General features: G+C 46.6%; 1 protein-coding gene across 1 annotated transcript in view; it reads right to left on the reverse strand.

Moving 5' to 3' along the window:
* The window catches only part of LOC114709106 (fatty acid 2-hydroxylase), a 57,713-nt gene extending 36,808 nt beyond the window's left edge, over positions 1 to 20,905 (reverse strand). Inside the window, 1 exon segment of the mRNA XM_028892762.2 lies at positions 20,560 to 20,905. Coding sequence (XP_028748595.1) covers positions 20,560 to 20,829 — 270 coding nt within the window. The 5' untranslated portion in view covers positions 20,830 to 20,905.
* Between the last annotated feature and the right edge of the window lie 1,336 nt (positions 20,906 to 22,241).

Raw genomic sequence — 22,241 nt, forward strand, 5'->3', positions numbered from 1 at the left:
ATTTCTGTGAGTTAAGAGAGCCAGCCTGTTCTACATACTGAGTTCCCAACAAGCCAGTGAGATCATGTCTGAAGATCAAAACCAAACCAAACCAAAACCACCCTGAGAGGAGTTACCTTTTTCAATTATTCTAAGTAGTGTCTTAGAATTTTTATTGCTGTGACAAAACAACTTGGGGAGGAAAGGATTTATTTCAGTTTACAGTTCCACGTCACAATCTTCCACTGAGGGAAGTCAGGCCAGGCACTGGAGGAGGACAGGAACCTGGAGGCAGGAGCTGATACAGAGGCCATGCAGGAGTGCCGCTTACAGACTTGCCCCCCATGGCTTGCTCAGCCTGCTTTCCTATTATCCCAGGACCACAACTCCAGGGGTGGCACTGCCCACACTGAGTGGGCTCCCCCACATCAATCACTAATTAAGAAAATGCCCTACAGTCTTGTTTACAGGCAAATCGTTTGGATGCACTTTCTCCAATGAGATTCTCTCTTCCCAAATGACTCTGGCTTGTGTCAGGTTGACATAAACCAGCCAGCACGAGAGTGGCTACCATGCTGATAGCAAGCTCCAATCTCGTGTGTTCAATCACTATGTGAAAAGCTTCCTTGTCATCTTAAACCTAGTATGGCCCCAGTGAACATTAACCACCCTCCCCAAACCCAGTATTGTCTGCATAGATCAAGACGCCTAACCTGCTCAGGTCAAAAGCATTGGCACCTCCCAAACTCCTCCCTTTCTCAGTTTCAATATTTAAGTCACCAGTTAGTTCTAGTGGTTCTGTGACCAAGACTATCCCAGACTCTCTGCATTCTCATCGCTAGGCCAGTCCGGGGCCCCCCAACCCGGGTAACAGCGATGGCTGTACTGGGGAGCCATTCCAGCTTTGATCTGGAAGTTCCAATGCCCATTGAGGCTCCAGTAACTGTCATGCCTACAAGGCGTGGCCAAGAGAGGGCCCTGAAGACCGGAGATCGGATGCGCCGCCTTCTCTTGTTTCCTGGACCCTGGACGCTGGAGGTAGACCGAGCAGAGTTCTCCAGAGAACACCGCCGGACTGCGCTATGTCTTTCCCAGATCCTGTTACCTATCCCTTCATTTGTAAGTTACGCCACTAAATAAATCTCCCTTTTAACTACGTGGAGTGGCCTTAATAATTTCACCAATAGATGGCCTCTAACTCTCTAATTCCCTTCAACCTACCACAGGTAGATAGATCAAACTGCTTACTTAATGAAGTCCACTTCTTCAGCTTTCTGCTTAAAGCCTTCCAGTGGCTGCCCACTATTCTTAGAAATGAATTCTCAGTCTCTGATGGTGACCTACGAGTCCCACCAAGATGGACTCCCTGGTCACATCTCACTTCCCCTACCTCCACACGGGATAGTCCCTCTTTTGTTCATACCTCAGGCCCTTTGCCCTTCCTGTTCCTTCCATCTGAAATGATTTTTATACACTTCTATGGCAGCTGCTTTCCAGCATCAATTTACCAAATTTACCAAACATCAATTCTTTAGGGATGCTTTTTATGACTACCTTTATGTGCTGGGGCAGCCACTCTGACACCCCCGGTTGAAAAGATATTATGGATTCTATTATTCTGTCGTGTGTGCAGACTATTTTTATTTTGTTACAGCACTTAGCACCACCTGTAAGCTGTGTCTGTCTCTACCCACCGCCAGGTAAATCCCACAGGGACAGAACTCAGTGGTCTTTTTATCCTGAGCAACAAGCATCAGAGAAGACATCCAGAATGTTTGTGGTTGTAAAGAAAAAAATGAAAGAGAGGGGAAGGTGACCCTGAGAGTCCCTGGGGTCACCTGAAGCCTTGGCCAGCCCTGCCTTTGGAGACCATCCGTCACTGACTAGGGCAAGTATCTGAGGTCCAAGTACAGACAGGGTGAGATGAGTGGGTCAAGAGAAGACCCCGCCAAGCCTGGCCATGAGGAAGGGCAACTGTGCAACCAGAGTATCACTAATTCTCTAGCTCTTCGAGGAAGCAGGAGTTCTTGCCCGAGGAGGTTCAAGCACTCAGCAACTCTAGTTTTCAAACCATCTACCCGCTTCTACCTGGCAGAAATCTACCTGCTTCTTAGTAGAAGGGACTCAGAATCTTGGCTACAGTTTACCCCCACCTTCTGCTTCCCAGATCTCATTGCAGCCACACACAGTCCCACGAAGGGAGGCAGAGAGCGAGGAAACCACAGCTCTGCAAAGTGAAGTGACTTGTTCAGACTCACAACCATCAAGATGCAGAGCCAGGATGATGGCACTGTCTTTGAGCTTCATCCCAAGGCTCTGTCCCAGGGGGCAAACGTGGGGTACTGGGGTAATACTTGCTGAGCAACCTTCTATGCCAAGCTTCTTTTACTGGTTCTTTGATAAACTGGAGATACAACCCCAGTCAAGCTCAAGCCAGCTCCAACCTTCCCCTGTCCCTTGACCTCCCAGAACAGTGTGTTGCAAACATGATAATGCTTCTGAGTTTCATGAGGTACCTGCTACAAACACATGCCTCGGGTCTTGTCTCCAGAGAGTCTGCTTTTTAGATTTGAGAGCGAAATCAAGCAATAAAGCTAGTTCCAGGAAAGGCGCAAAGCTACACAGGGAAACCCTGTCTCGAAAAAACAAACAAACAAACAAACAAACAAACAAACAAAAAAACAAAATGCTCATATTCTCCCTCTCATCCTAAGGCATTCCTTAGTTGCATGTGCTTGTATGCTCAAGTGATATCTTTAACTGGGAGGAATCATGTTCCATTCCCCCAAATTCTTATCCACCTGGACCCTGTGAATAGGACTGTTTGGTGCTAGGTCTTTGATATACGCCAGTTAATATGAGGTCATACTAGGTCGGAATGGGCCTTCACTTCAGTACAGATGATATCTTCATCAGAACAGTGAAACTTGGAGTCACAAAGAACCCCAAGAAAGACCCTGTGAAGATGGAGCCAATCATCAGTAGGTTTGTAAGTCAAGACTGCCAACATGGTGACACCTCCAGAAGCTGGGAGAAGTGCAGAACAGATTTACCTTTAGGGCTTCCAGAAGGGACCAGTCCAGTTAATACCTTTACATCAGATGTCACAAGGGACTCCGAGAACATTTCTGTTGTTTTCAGGCACCTAGGGTGGTGCTTTCTGATGCAAACATCTGGGAAAGAAACTAACATGACGTCACTGGAAGTATGACCCTTTGCTGCATGTATCCATGCCTGTGCTAATTTATTTTCTTTTCCCACTCCTCCTTTAAGGGCACATCAGTGCCTGATTTCCACAAGAAATACTTACTCAAGTAAGTAAGTAAGTAAGTATTCTTTTTTAATAGGGAATAATACTATTTCTTCCAACATTTCCCTATGAAAAAAACTCAAACATGCAACACAGCAGAATCACACCACTAACACCTCATCTCTTCTGCTGGATTTCACCGTTCATATTTGAGTATCTCTTTGTATTAGAGTCTAACATAGCCTGCTTCTACCCCAAGATCAGGGATTACAAGTGACCACCATGACTCTGACTCATTTAATGGTGCCTGGGATTGAACCCAGGGCCTTGTGCATGCTAGACAAGCACTCTATTAACTGAACTCCATTCCCAATCCCCTATTTGCTCTTTAAAAACTTGTATAGTTGCTCTTATAAAATCTCAACAACATGGTGCTTAAACAAGACCTGAATAATTCCAGTACAGGTTGACGGTGCAAGTCAGATGGGAGAAACTGTACAGAGCCCACCCCGAGATGAAGGACTGCAAGCAATAATCAACCGCAGAGAGGGGGAGAATTCATCTTCCCCAGAGATGAGTCCCCTAACTGGTTATTCAATACCAAGTGGTCAGACATGAAAATATGAATACAAGCAACACTAAATTTGTTTTGTTTTGTTTTTCGAGACAGGGTTTCTCTGTGTAGTTTTGGTGCCTGTCCTGGATCTCGCGCTGGAGACCAGGCTGGCCCAGAACTCACAGAGATCTGCCTGCCTCTGCCTCCTGAGTGCTGGGGTTAAAGGCGTGCACCACCATCACCTGGCTTGCAACACTAAATTTACTCAATAGGCTATACTTATATTTATTCATGTGTGTGTTCGAGTGTGAATAGTATGTTTTTGTTTTTGTTTTTGTTTTTGTTTTTTTTAAAGAGGCCATGAATTTGAGAAGGAGTTGGCAGGGCATAGGAGAAGGAGGGAGGGAAAAAAATATTTTAAAAAATTTATTTAAAGCTTGTGCATACCAACATCTAATTCTTGCAATTACAAAGCTACTTACATCCTTAGATAATAATTAAAAAACTGTTAAATTCACTTGCCTTCTTTTTCTGATTGGGTATTATTTTTCTACTCTAAATGACACACTCATCTTGTGTGTGTGTGTGTGTGTGTGTGTGTGTGTGTGTGTGTGTGTGTACCCACATATATTATGACATTTGTGTGGAGGTCAGAAGATGACCGTGAACACTTTGAGGAAGGATTGCTCTTGTTTCTACCATACTGCATGGTCCAGACTAGCTGGACCATGAGTTTCCAGACATTTTCCTGTCTCCATCTCCCATCTCAATGTAGGAGTGCTGGGATTATAGACAGGCTCCACCACATCTGGTGTGGAATTCCCATTGTGAGGCTTGTGTGGCAGTGACTTCACCTGCTGCGGTGTCATACTGGCTCCTGATGTGCAGAGCTTAAGGGTGAAGGCAATGCCCTAATCAAGGTATAAAGTGTTTCCTTTACACCAGAAGTCCATTGTTTTTACGATTTCTTTTTTTATTTTTTTTTAAATTATGTGTGTATATGCACATGAGTGTAGGTGGCCATGGAGGCCAGAGATGTCAGATCCTCTGGTAACTGGAGTTACAAGGTATTGTGAGCTACCCAATGGGAGTGTTGGGTATGGAACTCAAGCCCTCTGCAAGAGCTGTGTGCACTCTTAAGATTGAGCTGCCTCTCCTGTCCCCAAGGAGTGTATTTGAAAAATAAGCTTCTCATGTGATGAAAATAACAGGAAGAGGTGAGGGAATAACTGTCCAGATCCCTTGACCAAAGGGACAAGAAGTCTGGGATGTTCACGGCTCTGCAGGAGAGACATCAGGCATCCTGCTCGCAAATACAACAGCTTCTTGGCTCTCTCAGCCTCTGCACGTCCACCCTGACCTGTCGACAGTGCCTCCAGCCCCGGGCTGCCAACACAGAGCCAGGCAGTGCGTGGGACCTGCTCTGATGCTGAGTTCAAGGGCAAAGCTGCTGCTACATTTCCTCAACTCTCCCCTTTTCTGCATTCCCCAGAATTTCATGGCCATTCCAAAAATACTTAGCCATCCTCCACTCTGACCTCTCCAAACTCCCACTTTGGACCCTCCAACCCCCAGCATGAACTTGAAGACTAGAGTCCATCATCTGCATAAGTTTTCATGAACTGGCTTCCTCCATGATTCTGCCCATTGACCACAGGGCCTAGGGCAAGCTGAGCTGCTTCCAGCCTCTAGAAGTTAGATTCACCTACGCTGTGTCCCCAAGGCTAGGGACACAGGATGGTGTGGCTCTCGGCGCTTGTCGGGCACTTGGCTCTTTAGTAAAGCAGTCTCTTGTTTGGAATAGAAAGAAAGATTAAAAAAGAATTATTTTTAAAGATGTGGTCTTACTATCTAGACTAGGCTAGTTATAAAAGCATGGTCTTCCTGTCTCAACCCTTCTAATGCCAGGATTATGGGCATGCATGTGCTAGTACACACTGATATTAATGTGTTTTGGTGTTGTTCATTTTTTGTAGTGTTGGGGATCAAACCCAGGGCCTTATGTAAGCAGTTGGCCACTGCCCTACATTTCCAGCTCTTTGGTACAAAATTGAGCTCCCAAGTAGTATTAAATATATATGTAAATTACTGGTGATAAATGTGAGCTTTTAAGAACCAGCAGGAAAACATTAAGATATAAATCTATTGGGATGATCAATTAAAAAGCTAGATTCTCACACACACACACAAAATTCTGGGACAGTAAAATTAAAAAAAAAACATACTAGAAAAACCAATAAGCACAGCTTACTAACAGGATGCTACTTTTAAAAAATGTCTAAAATTTTAAAGGAGTTCTTTCTAAGGAGGAACAAACTGATAAACTTATATTTTTTGGTTGTGAGCACAGCCTTTAATGGCTGAGCCATCTCTCCAGCCCCTGATATCTTTTCTTTAAAGAAAATGTCAAGAATTCTTATGGGGAAAAACCCACCAAATAAACCAAACAGAGATGAAAAGCAAAGGGAAAATAGTACTAGAGATGACAGAAGTTGGATTAAGATCCTTTATATCTAAGGAGTGATAATTCATTTTAAGAAAAAGAGCAGAATGGCAGGCGAGATGTCCCAAGCCTGGGGATCCGAGTTTAATCACCAGGACTCACATGGTGGAAGGAGAGAACTAAGCTCCACAAGTTGTCCTCTGTCTTACACACACACACACACACACACACACACACACACACACACACACCACACACACACACACACACACACACACACACACACACACACAACTGGTGGTCCAGGTCTACAATTCCAGTACTCAGGAAGCTGAGACAGGATGACCATGATTTTGATGTCAACCTGATCTACACAGTGAGAACTTGTTTCAAAAGGAAAACAGTAAGATAGATAGTTCCAGAAATATTAAAAAAGAAATGAAAAAATTTGGTAAACATTTTAGATGGGAATTTGGCAATATCCATCAAAATACAAAATGCACATCATTATGTTAATGCTACAAATTTATTTACAAGTATTTGAGCACTATTGTGCAGGCATGCATATGTTTTTGGGGGGGGACATCAAGAAGATCAGCTATTAAAGATGAAGTAAAGAGATAAACGTTCCTGTACTGCTATGTGGAAAGAGGTGCAAAACAAGTCACCAGGCAGAGAATGCAGCCGGATCCTGAGCCATGTGTGTTACATGAATCCTTTCTGTGGGAAACAGAGAAGACTCCACATGCAAAGTGGTCCAGCGGGGTCACATAAGGAGGGCTGAGGGGAAAGGGACAGTCACTTTTCTGCATATTCCTTTCAATGATTTGAGTTGTAAGTATATTAATATGTAATTATTATGATATTTTTAAAAGTAAATTTAAGCCAGGCAGTGGTGACACACACTTTTAATCCCAGCACTCAGGGAGGCAGAGGCAGGCAGATCTCTGAGTTCAAGGCCAGCCTGGTCTACAGAGAGAGTTCCAGGACAGCCAGGGCTACACAGAGAAACCCTGTCTCAAAAAACAAGCAAACACACAAATGTAGTTTTGAAGATATATAGAGTCTGTCTCAACGAAAAACCATAAAAGAAGAGGAAGAGGAGGAGGAGGGGGAGGAGGGGAGGAGAACAGGTTTGGGGGTTGATGAGATGGCTTAGTAGGTAGGCACACTTGACACTAAGCCTGAAACCCTGAGTTTAATCCCCTGGATCCACATAATGGAAGGAGAGTACTGACTCTCATGGTTGTTCTCCACACATATATGGTGGTTAATGTTCACACACACAACACACACACACACACACACACACACACACACACACACACACACGTCCATGCACAAATAAGTAAGTGTAGAGGCTGGAGAGATGGCTCTGTGGTTAAGAGCACTGGCTGCTCTTCCAGAAGACCCAGGTTCAATTCCAAGCACCCACATGGAGGGTCACAACTGTCTGTAACTCCAATCCTAGGGTATCTGATGTCCTCTTGCTCTCCATGGGCACCAGGCACATATATGGTGCACAGACATACAGGCATGTTGGAAGAGGCAAAATGTTCCCACTCCTCTTGTCCCTTCCTGCCAATGGCTTTGCTCTTAAATCTGCTTGAGCTCCAGTGTGTCATCAATACAGCCTTAAGTGATGTCCCCTAGAGCATACAGACAAGGGCAACTCAGACAGAAGAGGCTTGGAAATTCCCTCTGTCAGCTTGGCATTCCAGAGATAGAGTAAGATAGCACTCGCTGAGATACCCCCACTCTGGCCTGACCTGATCACAGGCAGAAGAGAGGGGTCTTGACCAGAGTACTCCACTCTACCCCATGGTCCTCAGATCCTGGAGAGGAGAAGCCATCACCCAAGCATTTCCTCTGAGGTCTGCCAGAAACAGGTGAAGACAGTATGTTTGGACCTCATGGTAAGTGTCTGGGCAGGAAATGGGTCCCTGCAAAGTCACCTGATCCTGAAAAGTCCTCCCGAGACACAAGACAAAGCAGAGAGGAGCCTTAACCTATCAGCCATCTCCTCAGCCTAGCAACCTCCTCCTACATTTAATAGAGGCCAGAACTGTCCAATCCCCTGGGTGTCTCTCCTCTATGGCAGCTTACCAGACACCAGGGACCTTCCAGAACATTGGATGCACTGGCAGAACATCAGGCCCCTTAGCCCAGTGGTTCCCAACCTCCCTAATGCGGTGGCTCTTTAATACAGTTCCTCACGCTGTGGTGACCCCCAATCATAAAATTGTTTCGTTGCTACTTCATAACTGTAATTTTGCTACTGTTATGAATCATGATGTAAGTACCTGAAATGCAGGGTATCTGATATGAGACCCCTGAAGGGGTCAATGACCCATAGGTTGAGAGCCACTGACTCAGCATTCTGGGGATATAAATCATTATTATTTCAGATCCCCCATAGTTTGGGGATGTTTCATGATCCCTAATGCCCATAAGAAAGCGCTACCACCAGAAGTGGGCATGGATGCCTACAATTCTAGCGCTTTGGGGGAATGGAAGCAGGAAGACCAAGAGTTTAAGACTAGATCCTCGGCTACATAGGTGAGTTTGAAATTAGCCTGGGCTACATGTAACTCCATCTCAGTGAGAAAAGAAGGAAAGGAAAAGGGGGAAAAAAGACCAAACTTTGCCAGCCCAGTTAAACAAAAAGTATCTAAACCACAGAATCCAGAGCAGCGCTGTAGCAACAGGGGTCCTCAGATCTCTGTGACTCCAGGTGCAACTTTTAAGCCAACACATGGGGGTGCTGCTGTCAGGAGACTGGGAGGTCCAACCACTGATTAGTCAGTAACAGAGCATACAGGGAATGGGGCATATGCCAGGGGAAGGATGCGTGCTCTGCACTGGAGGTCACTCTCACACACGGCACAGCTCATGAGGCAAAGGCAGTTTACAAGGGCCAGAAAGCAAACAGAACCAACCCAAGGATCCTCTTCCATCTTCAGAAGACTGAGAAGTCCAGGCAGGAGATTAAGAGGGACCCTAGATCACCCCAGCATACTCCAAACGAAGTCATTTGCTCCCCATCGGTTCAATGTCATGCACAGTTGTTCCCAGTGCGCTAATGGGAATAGCACCCAGGGATCTCTCTGAGCTAAACAATCTACTCTATCTACTTTAAGGATTCAAATAAAAATTAGAGCCTGTCGTGGTGGCACACACCTTTATTCCCAGCACTCAGGAGGCAGAGGCAGGCAGATCTCTGAGTTTGAGGCCAGCCTGGTCTACAGAGTGCGTTCCAGGACAGCCAGGGCTACACAGAGAAACTCTGTCTTGAAGAAAAAGAAAGAAAGAAAAAAGAAAGGGATGGAGGGAGCAGGGAGGGAAGGAGAAAGACAGACTGGGGAGATGACTCAGTTAACAGTACTTGCTGCTCTGGCTGAGGACCAGGGATCAGTTTCCAGGCCCCACGTGGTGACTCACAATCACCTGTAACTCCAGTTCTAAGAGATCTGAAGCCCCTGTCCTCTGAGGACTCCTGCATGCATGTGGTGGATACCAGCTTGTGCAGAAAGACAGACAGACACACACAATCTTAAAAATGAATTCAAGTAAAAATCATCTAGGATAAATACATTTAAAACTGCAAATTGCTAAACAAACTCAGACCACCGTACTGTTAGTTCTATAAGGGTTATTGACATCAGGTATCTTACCTAAGTCCCTAAAGACTCCAGTCACAAAGGGCAGCAAAACCATCCTAACATGCAGATAACCGCCAGCTGATGACATAGAAATTTAGCCTCTGTATTAGTTACTTTTCCTGTTGCTGTGATAAACTATCCAGACAAAGGCAGTTTAAGGATGGGAAGGCTTTGTTCTGGCTCACAGTTTGAGGGTACAGTCCATCACGGCAGGAAAGTGAAGTTCAAGTAGCTGGCCACAGTGCACCCACATTAGGATTAGAGACTGATAAATCCATTGTCAGCCAGCTTCCTTCTTTCTATGTATGCAGCCTTGGATCCAAGCCCAGAGAACAGCACCGCTCTCCTTTGTAAAGGATGGAACGTCTCATCTCAGGCAGTCAAATCAAGATAATTCACTACTGTAATATCTAGAAGCTAACCTAACCTAAACAATCAGTCACAGGTGTTCTTGGTGGCTTACCTCCGGACTGAGTTCAGCTCTCGTCAAGCTGACAATCAACACTATCACAGTCCCTGTTTGATCACTGACGGTCTCCTCCGGCTTTTCCCAGGCCATGGGCAAAGTGTCCCATCTCTAAAGATTGCTATCATCTGACTATATGTGATGTAGTAAAATGCAAACTGAGGTTGAAAAATCAGTGTCCAAACAGGAAGTTTCACGAGTGAGCGAAGATAAGAGAGAACTCACAACTCCATTGTAAACAAGGACCTGGCATAGCCAGGCTTGTTAATATTGAAAGAGAGTTAATTGAAAGCAGAGACCCCCTGAAAGAGACTAACCTGTTCATCAAGGGATTAGAAGAGGCCCCCAGTCCTCAGATATACTTGCTAAAGTGACACAAGGCTAATCCTGCTGGGAAATGCTCAGAATGGGGTTTAGAAATGGATAATGATCCATTGTTTACTAGTGCATTTCTGAAAAACTGCCTATGTTGATTCCAGTGTCTTTTTCCTTTTTTAAGAGATAGCCAGTTCCCATCCCCTCATCCTACTGTCTGTGAAATACTAGTCTTCGCTTAAGGCATTTTGATCTTTTATCCTTAAACTCAAAATCTCTTCTACTTGAACCAGGAACCAGCTGAGGTTTTGTTTTGTTTTGTTTTGTTTTGTTTTGTTTTGTTTTGATGATGCCCTGTATCACCAAGCTGGTTAAACTTGGCATTCCCAAGGGCTTGCCAGGGTCAAAAGAGAGCATCCAAGAAGCCAGGCTGACCTGGCATTTTCCCTGACCTGGGGCATTATTGATTATAAAAGCCACATTTGCCGGGCGGTGGTGACGCACGCCTTTAATCCCAGCACTCTGGAGGCAGAGCCAGGTGGATCTCTGTGAGTTTAAGGCCAGCCTGGACTACCAAGTGAGTTCCAGGAAAGGCACAAAGCTACACAGAGAAACCTTGTCTCGAAAAAACCAAAAAAAAAAAAAAAAAAAAAAAAAAAAAAAAAGCCACATTTATTTCAATGCAGGGAGTTTCAAGGTGCGGGCCTTGTAAAAATTTAATAATCAGGATATGGTAGCACATGCTTGCAATCCCAACCTGCGAGAGGCTGAGGCAGGAGGGTTGTGAGTTTGAGCTCACTTTGGGCTACGAGGCAAGACTATGTCTCAAAAAAGAGCAACAAAACAAACCCCGGAGCCATGTATGGTGATGCACACCTGTGACGTCAGCACCTGGGAGGCAGAAGCAGGAGGTAAGGAGTTCAAGGTGAGGCTCAGGTACATGAGACGCTGTCTCAAAAAAACTCCAAAACAAACAGCAACTACAACAACAAAAAAACCTCAGAAGTCTTTTTTTGGTGTTCATAAGGAAATGATGACCTAGTTCATAGACTTTCCTATTTCCTCCCTCCCTCCTTCCCTCCCTCCCTCCCTCCCCCCTCTCTCTCCCTCTCCTTCTCTCCCCCTTTCTTTTTCTTTCTTTCCTTTTTTGAGGGAGGGTTTCATGTAGTTCATGTTTGAAGCTAGCCTCAAATTCCCTGTGTGTGTGGATCCTCCTTCCTCTACCTCCCCAGTCCTGCAGTGCCAGAATTATAGGCATGTACCGTGCTGGGCATCAAACCTAGGCCCTTGCGCATGCTGGACAAGTACTCTACAAACTGAGCCACGTCCCAGGCCTCTATTTTCATTATTACATATGAATAGGGACCACCAGAGAACAATTAATGGGGTTGTATTATTTGAATTCATAAGCTAAAACCAGATTTCTAAAGAGATCTCCCTCAGCTTTGACTCATTTTCCAGTAGGAAGTTGGAGTATTACGCAACAGTAAGCAAGGCTGAGGAGTCCTACCAAGCAGATAAGGATATTGACAATGGAATCCTACCTCCTCTTCCCGTGCAAGAAGAAATTATGACTAATTCACTTAGGTAATGATCAACCAGATATCCAGCTCACTCTACATAACCGTATGTACTTGTAACAATGGAATCTCTGGCCTCTAGCTTTCCCATAACAGGGTGTTAAGGCCTTTTGTATACACCATAGTTCAAATATATCAAAGCAAATCCCCTAAAATTGGCTTATCAGATACTATTACTTAAATACCACGTCCTATATTATCAAAATAGGAAATAAAATATTTCTATAATTATGAACTAGGGAAATGCTTCTCAGTATAAAACACATCTGGACTTCATATTTTTCAGTCAGGAACTTTGCAGGTGTGTTGAGCATTAGGCTTGTTGTCCATGTCTGCTTTTTATTATTGACAGAGTAGTTGTAGAGAGGAACAGGTAGGGAGAGTAATAGGGTGGTCTGCCCACCTTACACGGGCGGCAGCTAGAGAAGACTGAGAGCCACTACCTGGGGGGTGGAGAGATGGCTCCAGTTAAGAACACTGGCTGCTCTTCCAGAGGACCTGGGATCAGTTCCTACCATCCACATGGCAGCTCACAACTGTCTTTAACTCTAGTCTCGGGAGATCCTGATACCTTCTTCTGACCTCTGTAGGCACCAGGCATGCATGTAGTGCGCATACATACATTCAGACAAAACACTCATACATATAAGACATAAATAAAACCGAGAGAGGGGAGAATAAACAGACACTCACATAGAAACACACACACACACACACACACACACACAGAGAGAGAGAGAGAGAGAGAGAGAGAGAGAGAGAGAGAGAGAGAGAGAGGAGAGAGCCCAGAGACTGCATGCTCTAGAAAAATTTGCATGAGAAGTCATCAGAAAAGATAACTGGCCCTAGAAATACAGGCGACCTATGTCATGCTTATGTGTATCATGCAGTTATTAAGAGCCACTGGGGAACCAGTTACACCCCAAGAGCAGGGTAGTATCCAATTGTTTCCCCTTGCCTTCAACTTGTTGCAGTCTTCCTGCCTCTGCCTCCAAAGTGCTGGGATTATAGGCACATCCCACTACATCCAGACTCAACTGATTGATTGATTGATTGATTGATTGATTGATGTTGATGTTTTTCCTTAGAGACAGGGTCAATCTATACAGCCAATGCTGGCCTGGAACTCTCCAACCCCGTGTTAGTCTCCCAGCACCAGGATTACAGATGTGTACCACATTGGCTCTATTGCTGTTTCCTATGGCCAGCTTCACTCTTATTCCTTGCAGGAAGTCTGAGGAGAAGTGAACAGCAGTGTCTGGGTGAGGACTATGCTCCAGTCACTCTGGCTGGAACAAATGGAGGGCAAAGACAGAAACAAGCGACTTACAACCCTCCCTCATTTCTACCAACTGCAACCCACTTAGCTAATAAAGGAATGGGAGATATTTTTCACACATTTTAGTTTTTGAATATTGCCTTTTAAATTATGCACAAGGCCCTGTTTCCAAGCATCCCATTCATTGGCTTGTTCAAATTATTTCTTAGTTCCTGTTGGCAAGAACCAGTGTGCCAATGTATCCTCATGAAACACAGATGAGGCAGACAAGGCCAAGACCCAGAGTTTGTAGTTTCATAGATAAGACAAAAGACAAGACAAGGTAGGTAGTGAAGATACCTTGAGAAGTATGTTGTAAAGGCTATGAGGTAGTGCTAGGTAAAATGCTACGAGGATTTGAGAGAAGGAAAAAGGATGCTGTAGAGAAAGAGATAAGAGAATCTTTGCAAGACAAAACCTTTGAGATTGTGCCATGGGGGTCCAGTGAGGACGGCCACTATATAACCCAGCTCTCATTTGAAAGTGTCCCAGGCAATGGGAGTCACTGAGGTGACTCCCCAGGAGAGTGCTGCAATAACAAGCATGATGTGACTCTGGCCAGAGCAGGGTCTAGCTGGGGAGACTGTCTAGAAAGGAAACTAAAGAGGCTCCCGAGGACCAGCTTGTCACCTGTCAAGTCTCCTGGGTTTCTTTTTACAATTAGTCACCTATGGATTCTCCAGATCAGGACGAGCTGCAGAGATTAGCTGTGCTTAGAGATGAAAAGCACTGAGTATCCCCAGGGGAGATACTGAGTGAAGGAAGCCACCCTGAAGAGAGAACATGATGCCTTTTAGGGGAAGGAAGCTCAGAGGCAGAAAAAAAGCATCTCGTAGTGACAGAGGTTAGGACAGGAGCTGCCTCTGGGAGGCGCTGCTGGCTGGGAGGAGACAAGAGCTCATTGCCGGTGTTGAAAGAGTTCTACATCTTCCTCTGAGTCATAGCAATAGAAGGGTTTACCTGGGTAAAAAGGCAATTGCAGGAAGCCCTGAGATCCCCTCCCTGATATAAAGCCCTGGAACATCTCTAGCACAGCCCAATTTGGAGGTCTGAGCTGAAACCTTGGAGAGCTGGGAACCTATTTCCACTTCCATTGTGGAGTGGAGAAGAAAAGACACTGAAATCCACTGGATCAAAGACCTGGGTTGTCCTAAGCCTTTTCCTTTTTTCTGGCAGAGGAAAGGCAAGAGAATGCAGCAACAGAGACTGAGAGGTGGTAACCAGGGATACAAGCGCCATGGTAGGAAAAAACGATGCTTTCTCTTCCCAAGGTCCATGTCCCAATACCTGAAGCCTGTGAGTATGTTACTTCACTTGTCAAATGGGTTTTGCAGATATAAGATAAAGATCTTGAGTTGGGGAGGTTATCCAGGATTATCTGGGTGTACCCAATATACCCCTGAAAGCATTTATAATTGACAGATTGAGGCAGAAGAGTCAGAGGAGGAGATGTGATGCTGGAAGCTGAGGCTTGAGTAATGAGGCATTGGCTCGGGGTCACTCAAGGCACACAGGCTGCCCCCGGAAGACTGAAGAGGTAAGACAGGTGGCTGTAGAAAAACCCTAGAAAGAATGCTGCCCTTCCTACTCATGTCCGACTGCTGACCTCCAGAACGGTAACAGGATACATCAGTGTTGCTTTAAATCTCTGCCTGTGGCATTTTGTTACAGTAGCAATAGAAAATGAACTCAGGCAGAAAAACCAAAAGGATCGGGTATCCAAGTGGAGGAAAGGAGTAGCAAAGCAAACAGCAGAGCCCAACCCCAAGACTGCTGCCAGCCCCGGGAGACGCAGGTGAGAACCAGCCGCCAGCTTCAGGGAAGGGAAGCTCACAAGACCCTGGCAAAGGCAGCTTCAGTATCAAGGTAGGTTTTAGGGAGAATGGAGTACCTGTTACTCGTCTAAATAAACAAAAACTACATGTGAAGCGATGGTGTGTGTCATATGGGGTAGGAGGGCACACCAACAGCAAGGCTCGAAAGGATGGCGGGGCCATCCAGGCATCAGTTTCGGGTATTTCCTGGCAATATTTCCAAAGGTGATCACTCTCCTGGGTTTCTGGGATTCCCAAGAGTCCTATTTCTGATCTTCTCCCCCAATTCTTGGTCTTGAAGCCAATCTGGAGTGATACCAGGGAACCCTCCGGATCTGTGCACGGAATCAGTGGCCAGGTCTCCAGATGCGCTACTAGCTGGCTGTGATTTCATCTTCCACGTCAGGCTTGCTGCTGTCACAGCGGGCCAGAGCAGTTGGAAAAGGACGGCGACCTTCCTCGGGCCCTGCAGGCCCTTGTGCGAAGCCCTTGACAATGGATGTCAGCTAGCTGACGTCTCGTTCCCACTCCACGATGCAAGGGGAGGTAGGTTCCCAGCTCTCCGAGGCTCAGACCTCCAAGTAGGGCTGTGCTGGAGGTGTTCCAAGGCTTCCCAGAAGGGAGGGGACCCCAAGGCTTCCTGCATTTAGATCCTCTTCCCATTTAATCACTCAAGCCCTGAAGCCCTGAGCAAATATTACAAAGCCTAGCAGAACTGTGGGTGGCAAAGCTGTGGGCTTCTTAGCCACTCAGAGACACATCCTACCTGGTTAGGACCTGGACCCCAAATCCTCCAGACACTGTGCTGTCTCAGTGCTACAATCTGGAGAGTTGAGGCTTCCTTTGCTTGGAGTATTCTCAGGCAGATGGCTCATAACTCACTGGTCCCTGAACAAGATCCATCCAAGTCCGTGATACAATGTGGGGCGGGGGGGGGGGGGGGGGGGGGGGGGGGGGGGAACCACAGGTCTCTTTCTGACAGTTACTATCCCCTTGGTGGCAGATTTGTGGTTGACAGAGGACCTGGGTTGGGCTGTGAGGAAATCTAGAACTTTTACCAGAAACACATATATGCATACACTTTCCCATACACAATTTTATCTCTTTCACTAGTCCCAGATGACCCACAGAATACCAAGTTTAAGAAGTCTTACTTCACTGTTTCCTATAGTGTGGTCCAAGTGGTACCCATGATGGCTTTAGGAGATAAAAGAGACAACTTTTCTCATTTTTAAGTTTGGGGCTGAGAAGTAGCTCAGTTGATGGACTATTTGCCTAGCATGCCCGGGGCCCTAGGTTGGTCCCCAGCATCACATAAACTGAGCATGGTAGCACATGCCTTTAATTCTGGCACTTGGGTAGTAGAGGCAGGAGGACCAGAAGTTCAAGGTCATCCTCAGCTACATAGTGAATTTGAGGCCAGTCTGGGCTACATCATACCTGTCTCCCCTCCCACAAAAATTTATATTTATTTTAAAGTACATATAAGGCTGAGTGTGGTGGAGCACACCTTTAATCCCAGAACCTAGGATGCAGAGGCAAGTGGATCTCTGTGAATTTGAGATTGGCCTGGTCTATCCAGTCAGTTCCAGGACAGCCAGGACTATGTAGAAAGACACAGTGTCAAAAACAAAACAAATATAAAACCAAAACCAACCGAACAAAAGGCCTGTGATTCTATTGGTCTTATTACTTAGGGTCAGTATATGCTAAAATTAAAAAAATGAGTCTATATAGAGATGAATATCAAATATTATAACTCAAATGGTGTGTCAGTTTGTAAAGAACTATGACAGTGACTCCTGGGTGACCAAAGTCTAGGGAACATAATATCTATGTGCTCGGAAGGAGGTTTAGACACAGAACCCCTTCTCTCTTTAAGTTATTTACTTATTTATCTTATTGTTTGTGCGTGCATGTGCAGAGTCCACAGGAGTAGGGCAGAGGACAACTGGTAGACATGAGTTCTCTCCTTTCACTGTATGAATTCGAGGAATCCAACTCAGGTTATCACTCTTGGTAGCAAGCACCCTTATCCACTGAGCCATCTCACCAGCCCTGCTTTCCTTTTTGAAGTGGTGGTCACAACTCAAAACCTGGGCTTCATGGCCACAGGTGGGAGAGCACAGGTGTCAGTGCGTAGGCTAGGGAGCTTGATCCAAGTGGCCTCTGGCAGCCAGGGACAGTGAGAGAGCCAGCTTCCCCCATCAGCCACGGCCCTTTCACTTGTTCAAGGTGAGCAGCTCATCTCCCCTACCCCACAGTACGTTAGCTCAAACAAGTCTGACTTGTTCTGTGTGTGTGCCTTTGTGTGAGTGTGAATGTGTGTGTGAGTGTGTACACAGGGGGGGGTGTGGCAAAGTGGGGAAGAGGGGAAATAAGTGGGGTGGCCCCATGGAAGAAGAGACAATAGAGTGCTCCCACTTAACGATCAGGCTGGAGAAGGGTCCCTAGGGGAGGGGGACAACAGTTAGTCCATAGCATTTTCTTTCTGCTCTTCACAGGACAGGAGAGAGCTCTTACCTCCAGAGGTATCCGCACCCCTGATCCAGCAGCAGAGGGGGGAAGTAGAGGAGGTAATGGGGGGGTTGTTAGAAGGACTTATCTAGTCATCTCTTTGAATGGACACACCACCCCTACCCGATTTCTTCGACTACCTTTCTCCCTCAGTTTAAAGAGAACTTTGCCCAGTAGAGTAAAGCATGCCTGTAATCCCATCACTTGTGAGGCCCAGGCAGAGGGATCGAGTTTGAGGCTGGCTTGACCTAAATAGCAAGATATCTCACAAAATGAAATGAAACAAAACACACAAACAAACAACAAACAAAAAACATGAGCTAAAATAAGGAGGACCTTGTACTAGTTTCTACATTTGACCTCTGCCAGCAGAGTGACAGGAAACTGGAATGTAAGGTGACTGTGGCTGCTGGTTAAATCTGGTCTGTGGGTTTGAAGGCAGACTGTGAGATTTTAGTTTTCTCTACATCCTCTACAACCTGAAAATCTGGATATTTGCAACATGACCACACTGGGACTCTGAGGGTCACAGGTAAAAGCAGGAAGCAAAGGTGAACTGGGTTTTGCCTCTGAGTTCTCCCTAGGGGTCAGGCAGGGAAAGACAAAGCAAAACCAAACCCTAATGCTGGGTGGTTGGCAAAGTAGGTAGGTGGGGCCATCCGGGCCAGCTGGTGGGGGTGACATTCAGAATGGTACTGAGTAGAGAAGCCACACCGTCCGGCTCCTGTCTGTAGAACACAGTTACAACACAGGGCAGGCCAGTGAGCTGTCGCAGGCCTGGCGGTCTCGTGTTCTGATCCCAACCTCTTGCCAATGTCTGTACTCAATTTTTCTTGTATTTTCAGCTAAGCTTTTTGTTCCTTCAGCAAGACTTGATACTAAATGCCAGCTTCCTATATATCATCCTGGGCTCCCATTGAGGAATGCCAAGTCTGGACACTTTATGAAATCTCCCAAATCCTTCTGTGATGAAATCTCTTTTCCCTTCCATTCACGGCTGCCTTTTCGCTGGTCTCCTTACATCAGCTGGGGTTTCCTGCATTGCTTCTCACCATTGGAGCCAGGATACTCTTCCAAAGATGCAAATCTTCTCATGCCGCTCCTTTCCATGGCTCCACAAGTCAAGCCCTGGACCACAGCCTTTGAGGATCATGTAATCAAGCCCCAGTGACTTTTGGCTCCCACCTCTTCCCTTTGCCTGATAAACTTTTGTCACCTTGGTCCCATTGCTGTCTCTTGACTGTGTCACACTGTTTTTGTTTTTTTTTTTTCCTCCATTCATGTTGTCCCTCTGTAATATCCTTCCCACCGCTTTGTCTGGCTAAGCTCCATCTTTCAATTAGCTATCTCAAGGTAGCTCTTACTGAACATGTTCTCTAGATCTTCACCCAGACTCAACATGTAAATATTAAAATATTAATGAGATGTATTTAAATAACCATCATGTGAGTAGTATGGACCCTCTTTTCCCCAATAACATGTTCACTCCATGAAAATGGGAACCACATTTGTTTTGTTATGTCGGTTGGTACCTAGCACAGTGTTGTCAACCCATTTAAAAACCGAGTGACTGAATAAAAGATAAAGATTAGATAAGATGGCAAACAGCGTCTCCTGGAACAGTGGATGGTGTGTCCTTTCATCCAAAGACCTAAACGTACTTGGAAGCAAGAGTAAGCAACAAGAAACAACTGTTGCTTCACATCTGATCACGATGGCCTCACTTGTCACCAGCCCCATGCCAGGCTTGGGAATAAGGCATCAGCTTAGCTCCAACCTGAGTCTATAAGACTTCTGTTGATAGGGACTGTGTTCCCAGCCCCTGGATCCTTGGGATGGAGACAACTTTGATTCTGGAGTAAGAAACGTTTGATTTTCGTACTTCCTAGTGGTTTGACCTCAGACATTTATAGAACCTCACGGAACAACTGTTTTCACATCCTAAAACGAGATGGGTTGAAGGCAAAAATCCAAGCAGCCTGCACCACACAGCAGTACACAGCAGCACACAGCCTGGGTTGGAAGTATCGAACTCTTTTCCTTAGCAAACTGCCTTATGCACTTAATTTCACTCTTTCACACCCACAACACTGCTTAGGATAGGAATAAACTCAGGGGCTGGTGGATATAATCTATAGGACGCTGTCCAGGTCCTTCACACCCACCCACCAGAGCCTTGGGAGCTAGCCGAGCAGAACTTTAGATCTGTGCCTAGAGAGCGGTGGGCTGGGGAACCGAGGACAGGTGAGCCTACGAACCTATTACTGAAACTAGAAAGGAGAGCAGAAAGGCCGATACAGAAGAAGGAAGAGAAAAGAGAAAAGGGGTGGTGGTGGCTGGGGCCAGAAACAGAAATCCAAGTTGTCCAGAAATCAAGTTGTCAGGGAGGGGCTGCCGAAGGGACAAGTTGGAAGGAGAATGCAGCCAGGTCAGGGGCTAGCGCTGGAAAGAGGAAGGCAGGTTCCTGGAGATAGGAAAGGGGCCAGTGACCTGTTACTTGGAAAGAAACCGGGGAAGCGGAGAGAGAGGGGAGGGCGGCAGCTGTCACCTTGCGTTCTCCTAGAGGGCAGGTGATCTAGGCTCTCCCTCCGGAATGGTGGTCTGGGGGAGGGGTGGGTGGGAAGCAGGGAGCGGGGTGTGCCCCGGGCCCGGCTGGTACCTGAGGGTCCCCTCGCAGTTCGCCCACGTAGTACTGCTCCAGCCAGCGGCGGGCGTTGTCCGAGTGTCTGTGAGGTGGCCCATCCAGGTCGGCACTGATGTCCTGGCCAGCCCGCGCCCGCAGCAGCTGCTCGCCCCCCGGATGGTGCCGCACGAAGTCGGTGAGGTCGTAGAGGCTGGCCCCGCGGCGGACCCAGCAGGCGCCGGCCGCCAGGCGCCGCTGGACCTCGGCGGGGGAGAAGGAGGCGGCGGGGGGCGGAGCGGGGGCCATGGCGGGAGAGCGGAGCTCGGAGCTCGGAGCCCGGCAGTCTGCTCCGCGGCCGCCCAGCGCGCCTCTAACATCTCGGGAGCCGGGGCCGCCGCAACGGGCCGGCCGCCACCGCACCTGCTCATTTGCATGCCGCGCTCTCATTGGCCGCTCGGGGGGACGCGGCTGGCGCTCGGAGCCGCCTCCCCATTGGCCGGCAGGGACCCGAGCCCCGTGCGCTGGGCGCTGAGCGAGCGCGGGGCGCAGGTGGCCCTGGGCAGGTAGAGGGCGTGCCCGCCAGGTGTGTCCGCCCGGCTGCGGGTGGATGCCAGCGGATCGCAGGGGGACACGGTCAGGACGACATCCTCCGTGACCTCCTAACTTCTCCTGCAGCTTCAAGGGAGAGACTTAACTGCATTGAATTCTGCAGTTTCAAGAGGCGTCAAAGCCAAAAGGCAACAGGGCAAGAGGTCTTAGTCTAGTGCCGGGGGTGGGGGTGGGGTTGAGGGGGGCGACGACGAAAAAATTTAAAGTCGCCCCAAACTCAGCCACAGTATATAATAATGTAACATTTCAAAGAATTATATCGTTGTACCATGTGAATGAGCATCTACATGCTGAATATGTATTGTTGAAGTGTTATAAGTTTATAGTACGCACGTTTTACTACAATTTAAAATAAAAATTAAAAAACACTTTACTGGGTGGTCTGGGTGAGTAGACAGATGGCTGTAAAAAGGATTTATTTTATGTGTGACTGTGTGCACTTACATGCCTCATGTGCAGTGCCTGTGGAGGCCACAAGAGGGTGTCGATCCTCTGGAACTGGAGTTACAGGCTGTTGTGAGCAGCCACGTGTGTGCTGACAACGGAACCCTGGTCTTCTGCAAGAGCAGACAGTGCTCTTCACCACTGAGCCAGCTATCAGGTCTTATTGGACTAAAAGTCATAATTAGTAGAACAGGATTGGGAAGGCGCATAGCTAGATTGTGTTTTTATTTACATGTTTTCTATTTTGTTCACTATGGACATTTTGCATTAGTTCTGAATTGTCAAAGACTATTATTTATCTTGGGAATTACTATTTATTAACTCATGACTTTATTATGTATCTACCCATCTATCAGAATATCTCTGTCATGTCTCCATCTTGTAATAAAGACGTTGTGGATTCAACGCCCTCCCCAGCCTCCTTATTTTCCTCTTGTTTGAGAAGGGCAGAGACTTTGAAGACTTCCTGAGGTAGAAGTGGATTGCTGGCTTGCCTGGTAATTGATGTGTTTGTGCCTACTTCATCCGTTTTGTGAGTTTATTCTGACTGATAGTTTTATTCTTGATTTCTGGATAAGATACCATCTGGTGAATGGAAAATAAAACTTGTAATAGTTCAAGAAGAAAAAAAAATATTTATCTGAGGCTAGAAGATAGTGGTTAAG

The sequence above is a fragment of the Peromyscus leucopus genome, chromosome 5 (assembly GCF_004664715.2).
Source record: "Peromyscus leucopus breed LL Stock chromosome 5, UCI_PerLeu_2.1, whole genome shotgun sequence".
Lineage (NCBI taxonomy): Eukaryota > Metazoa > Chordata > Mammalia > Rodentia > Cricetidae > Peromyscus > Peromyscus leucopus.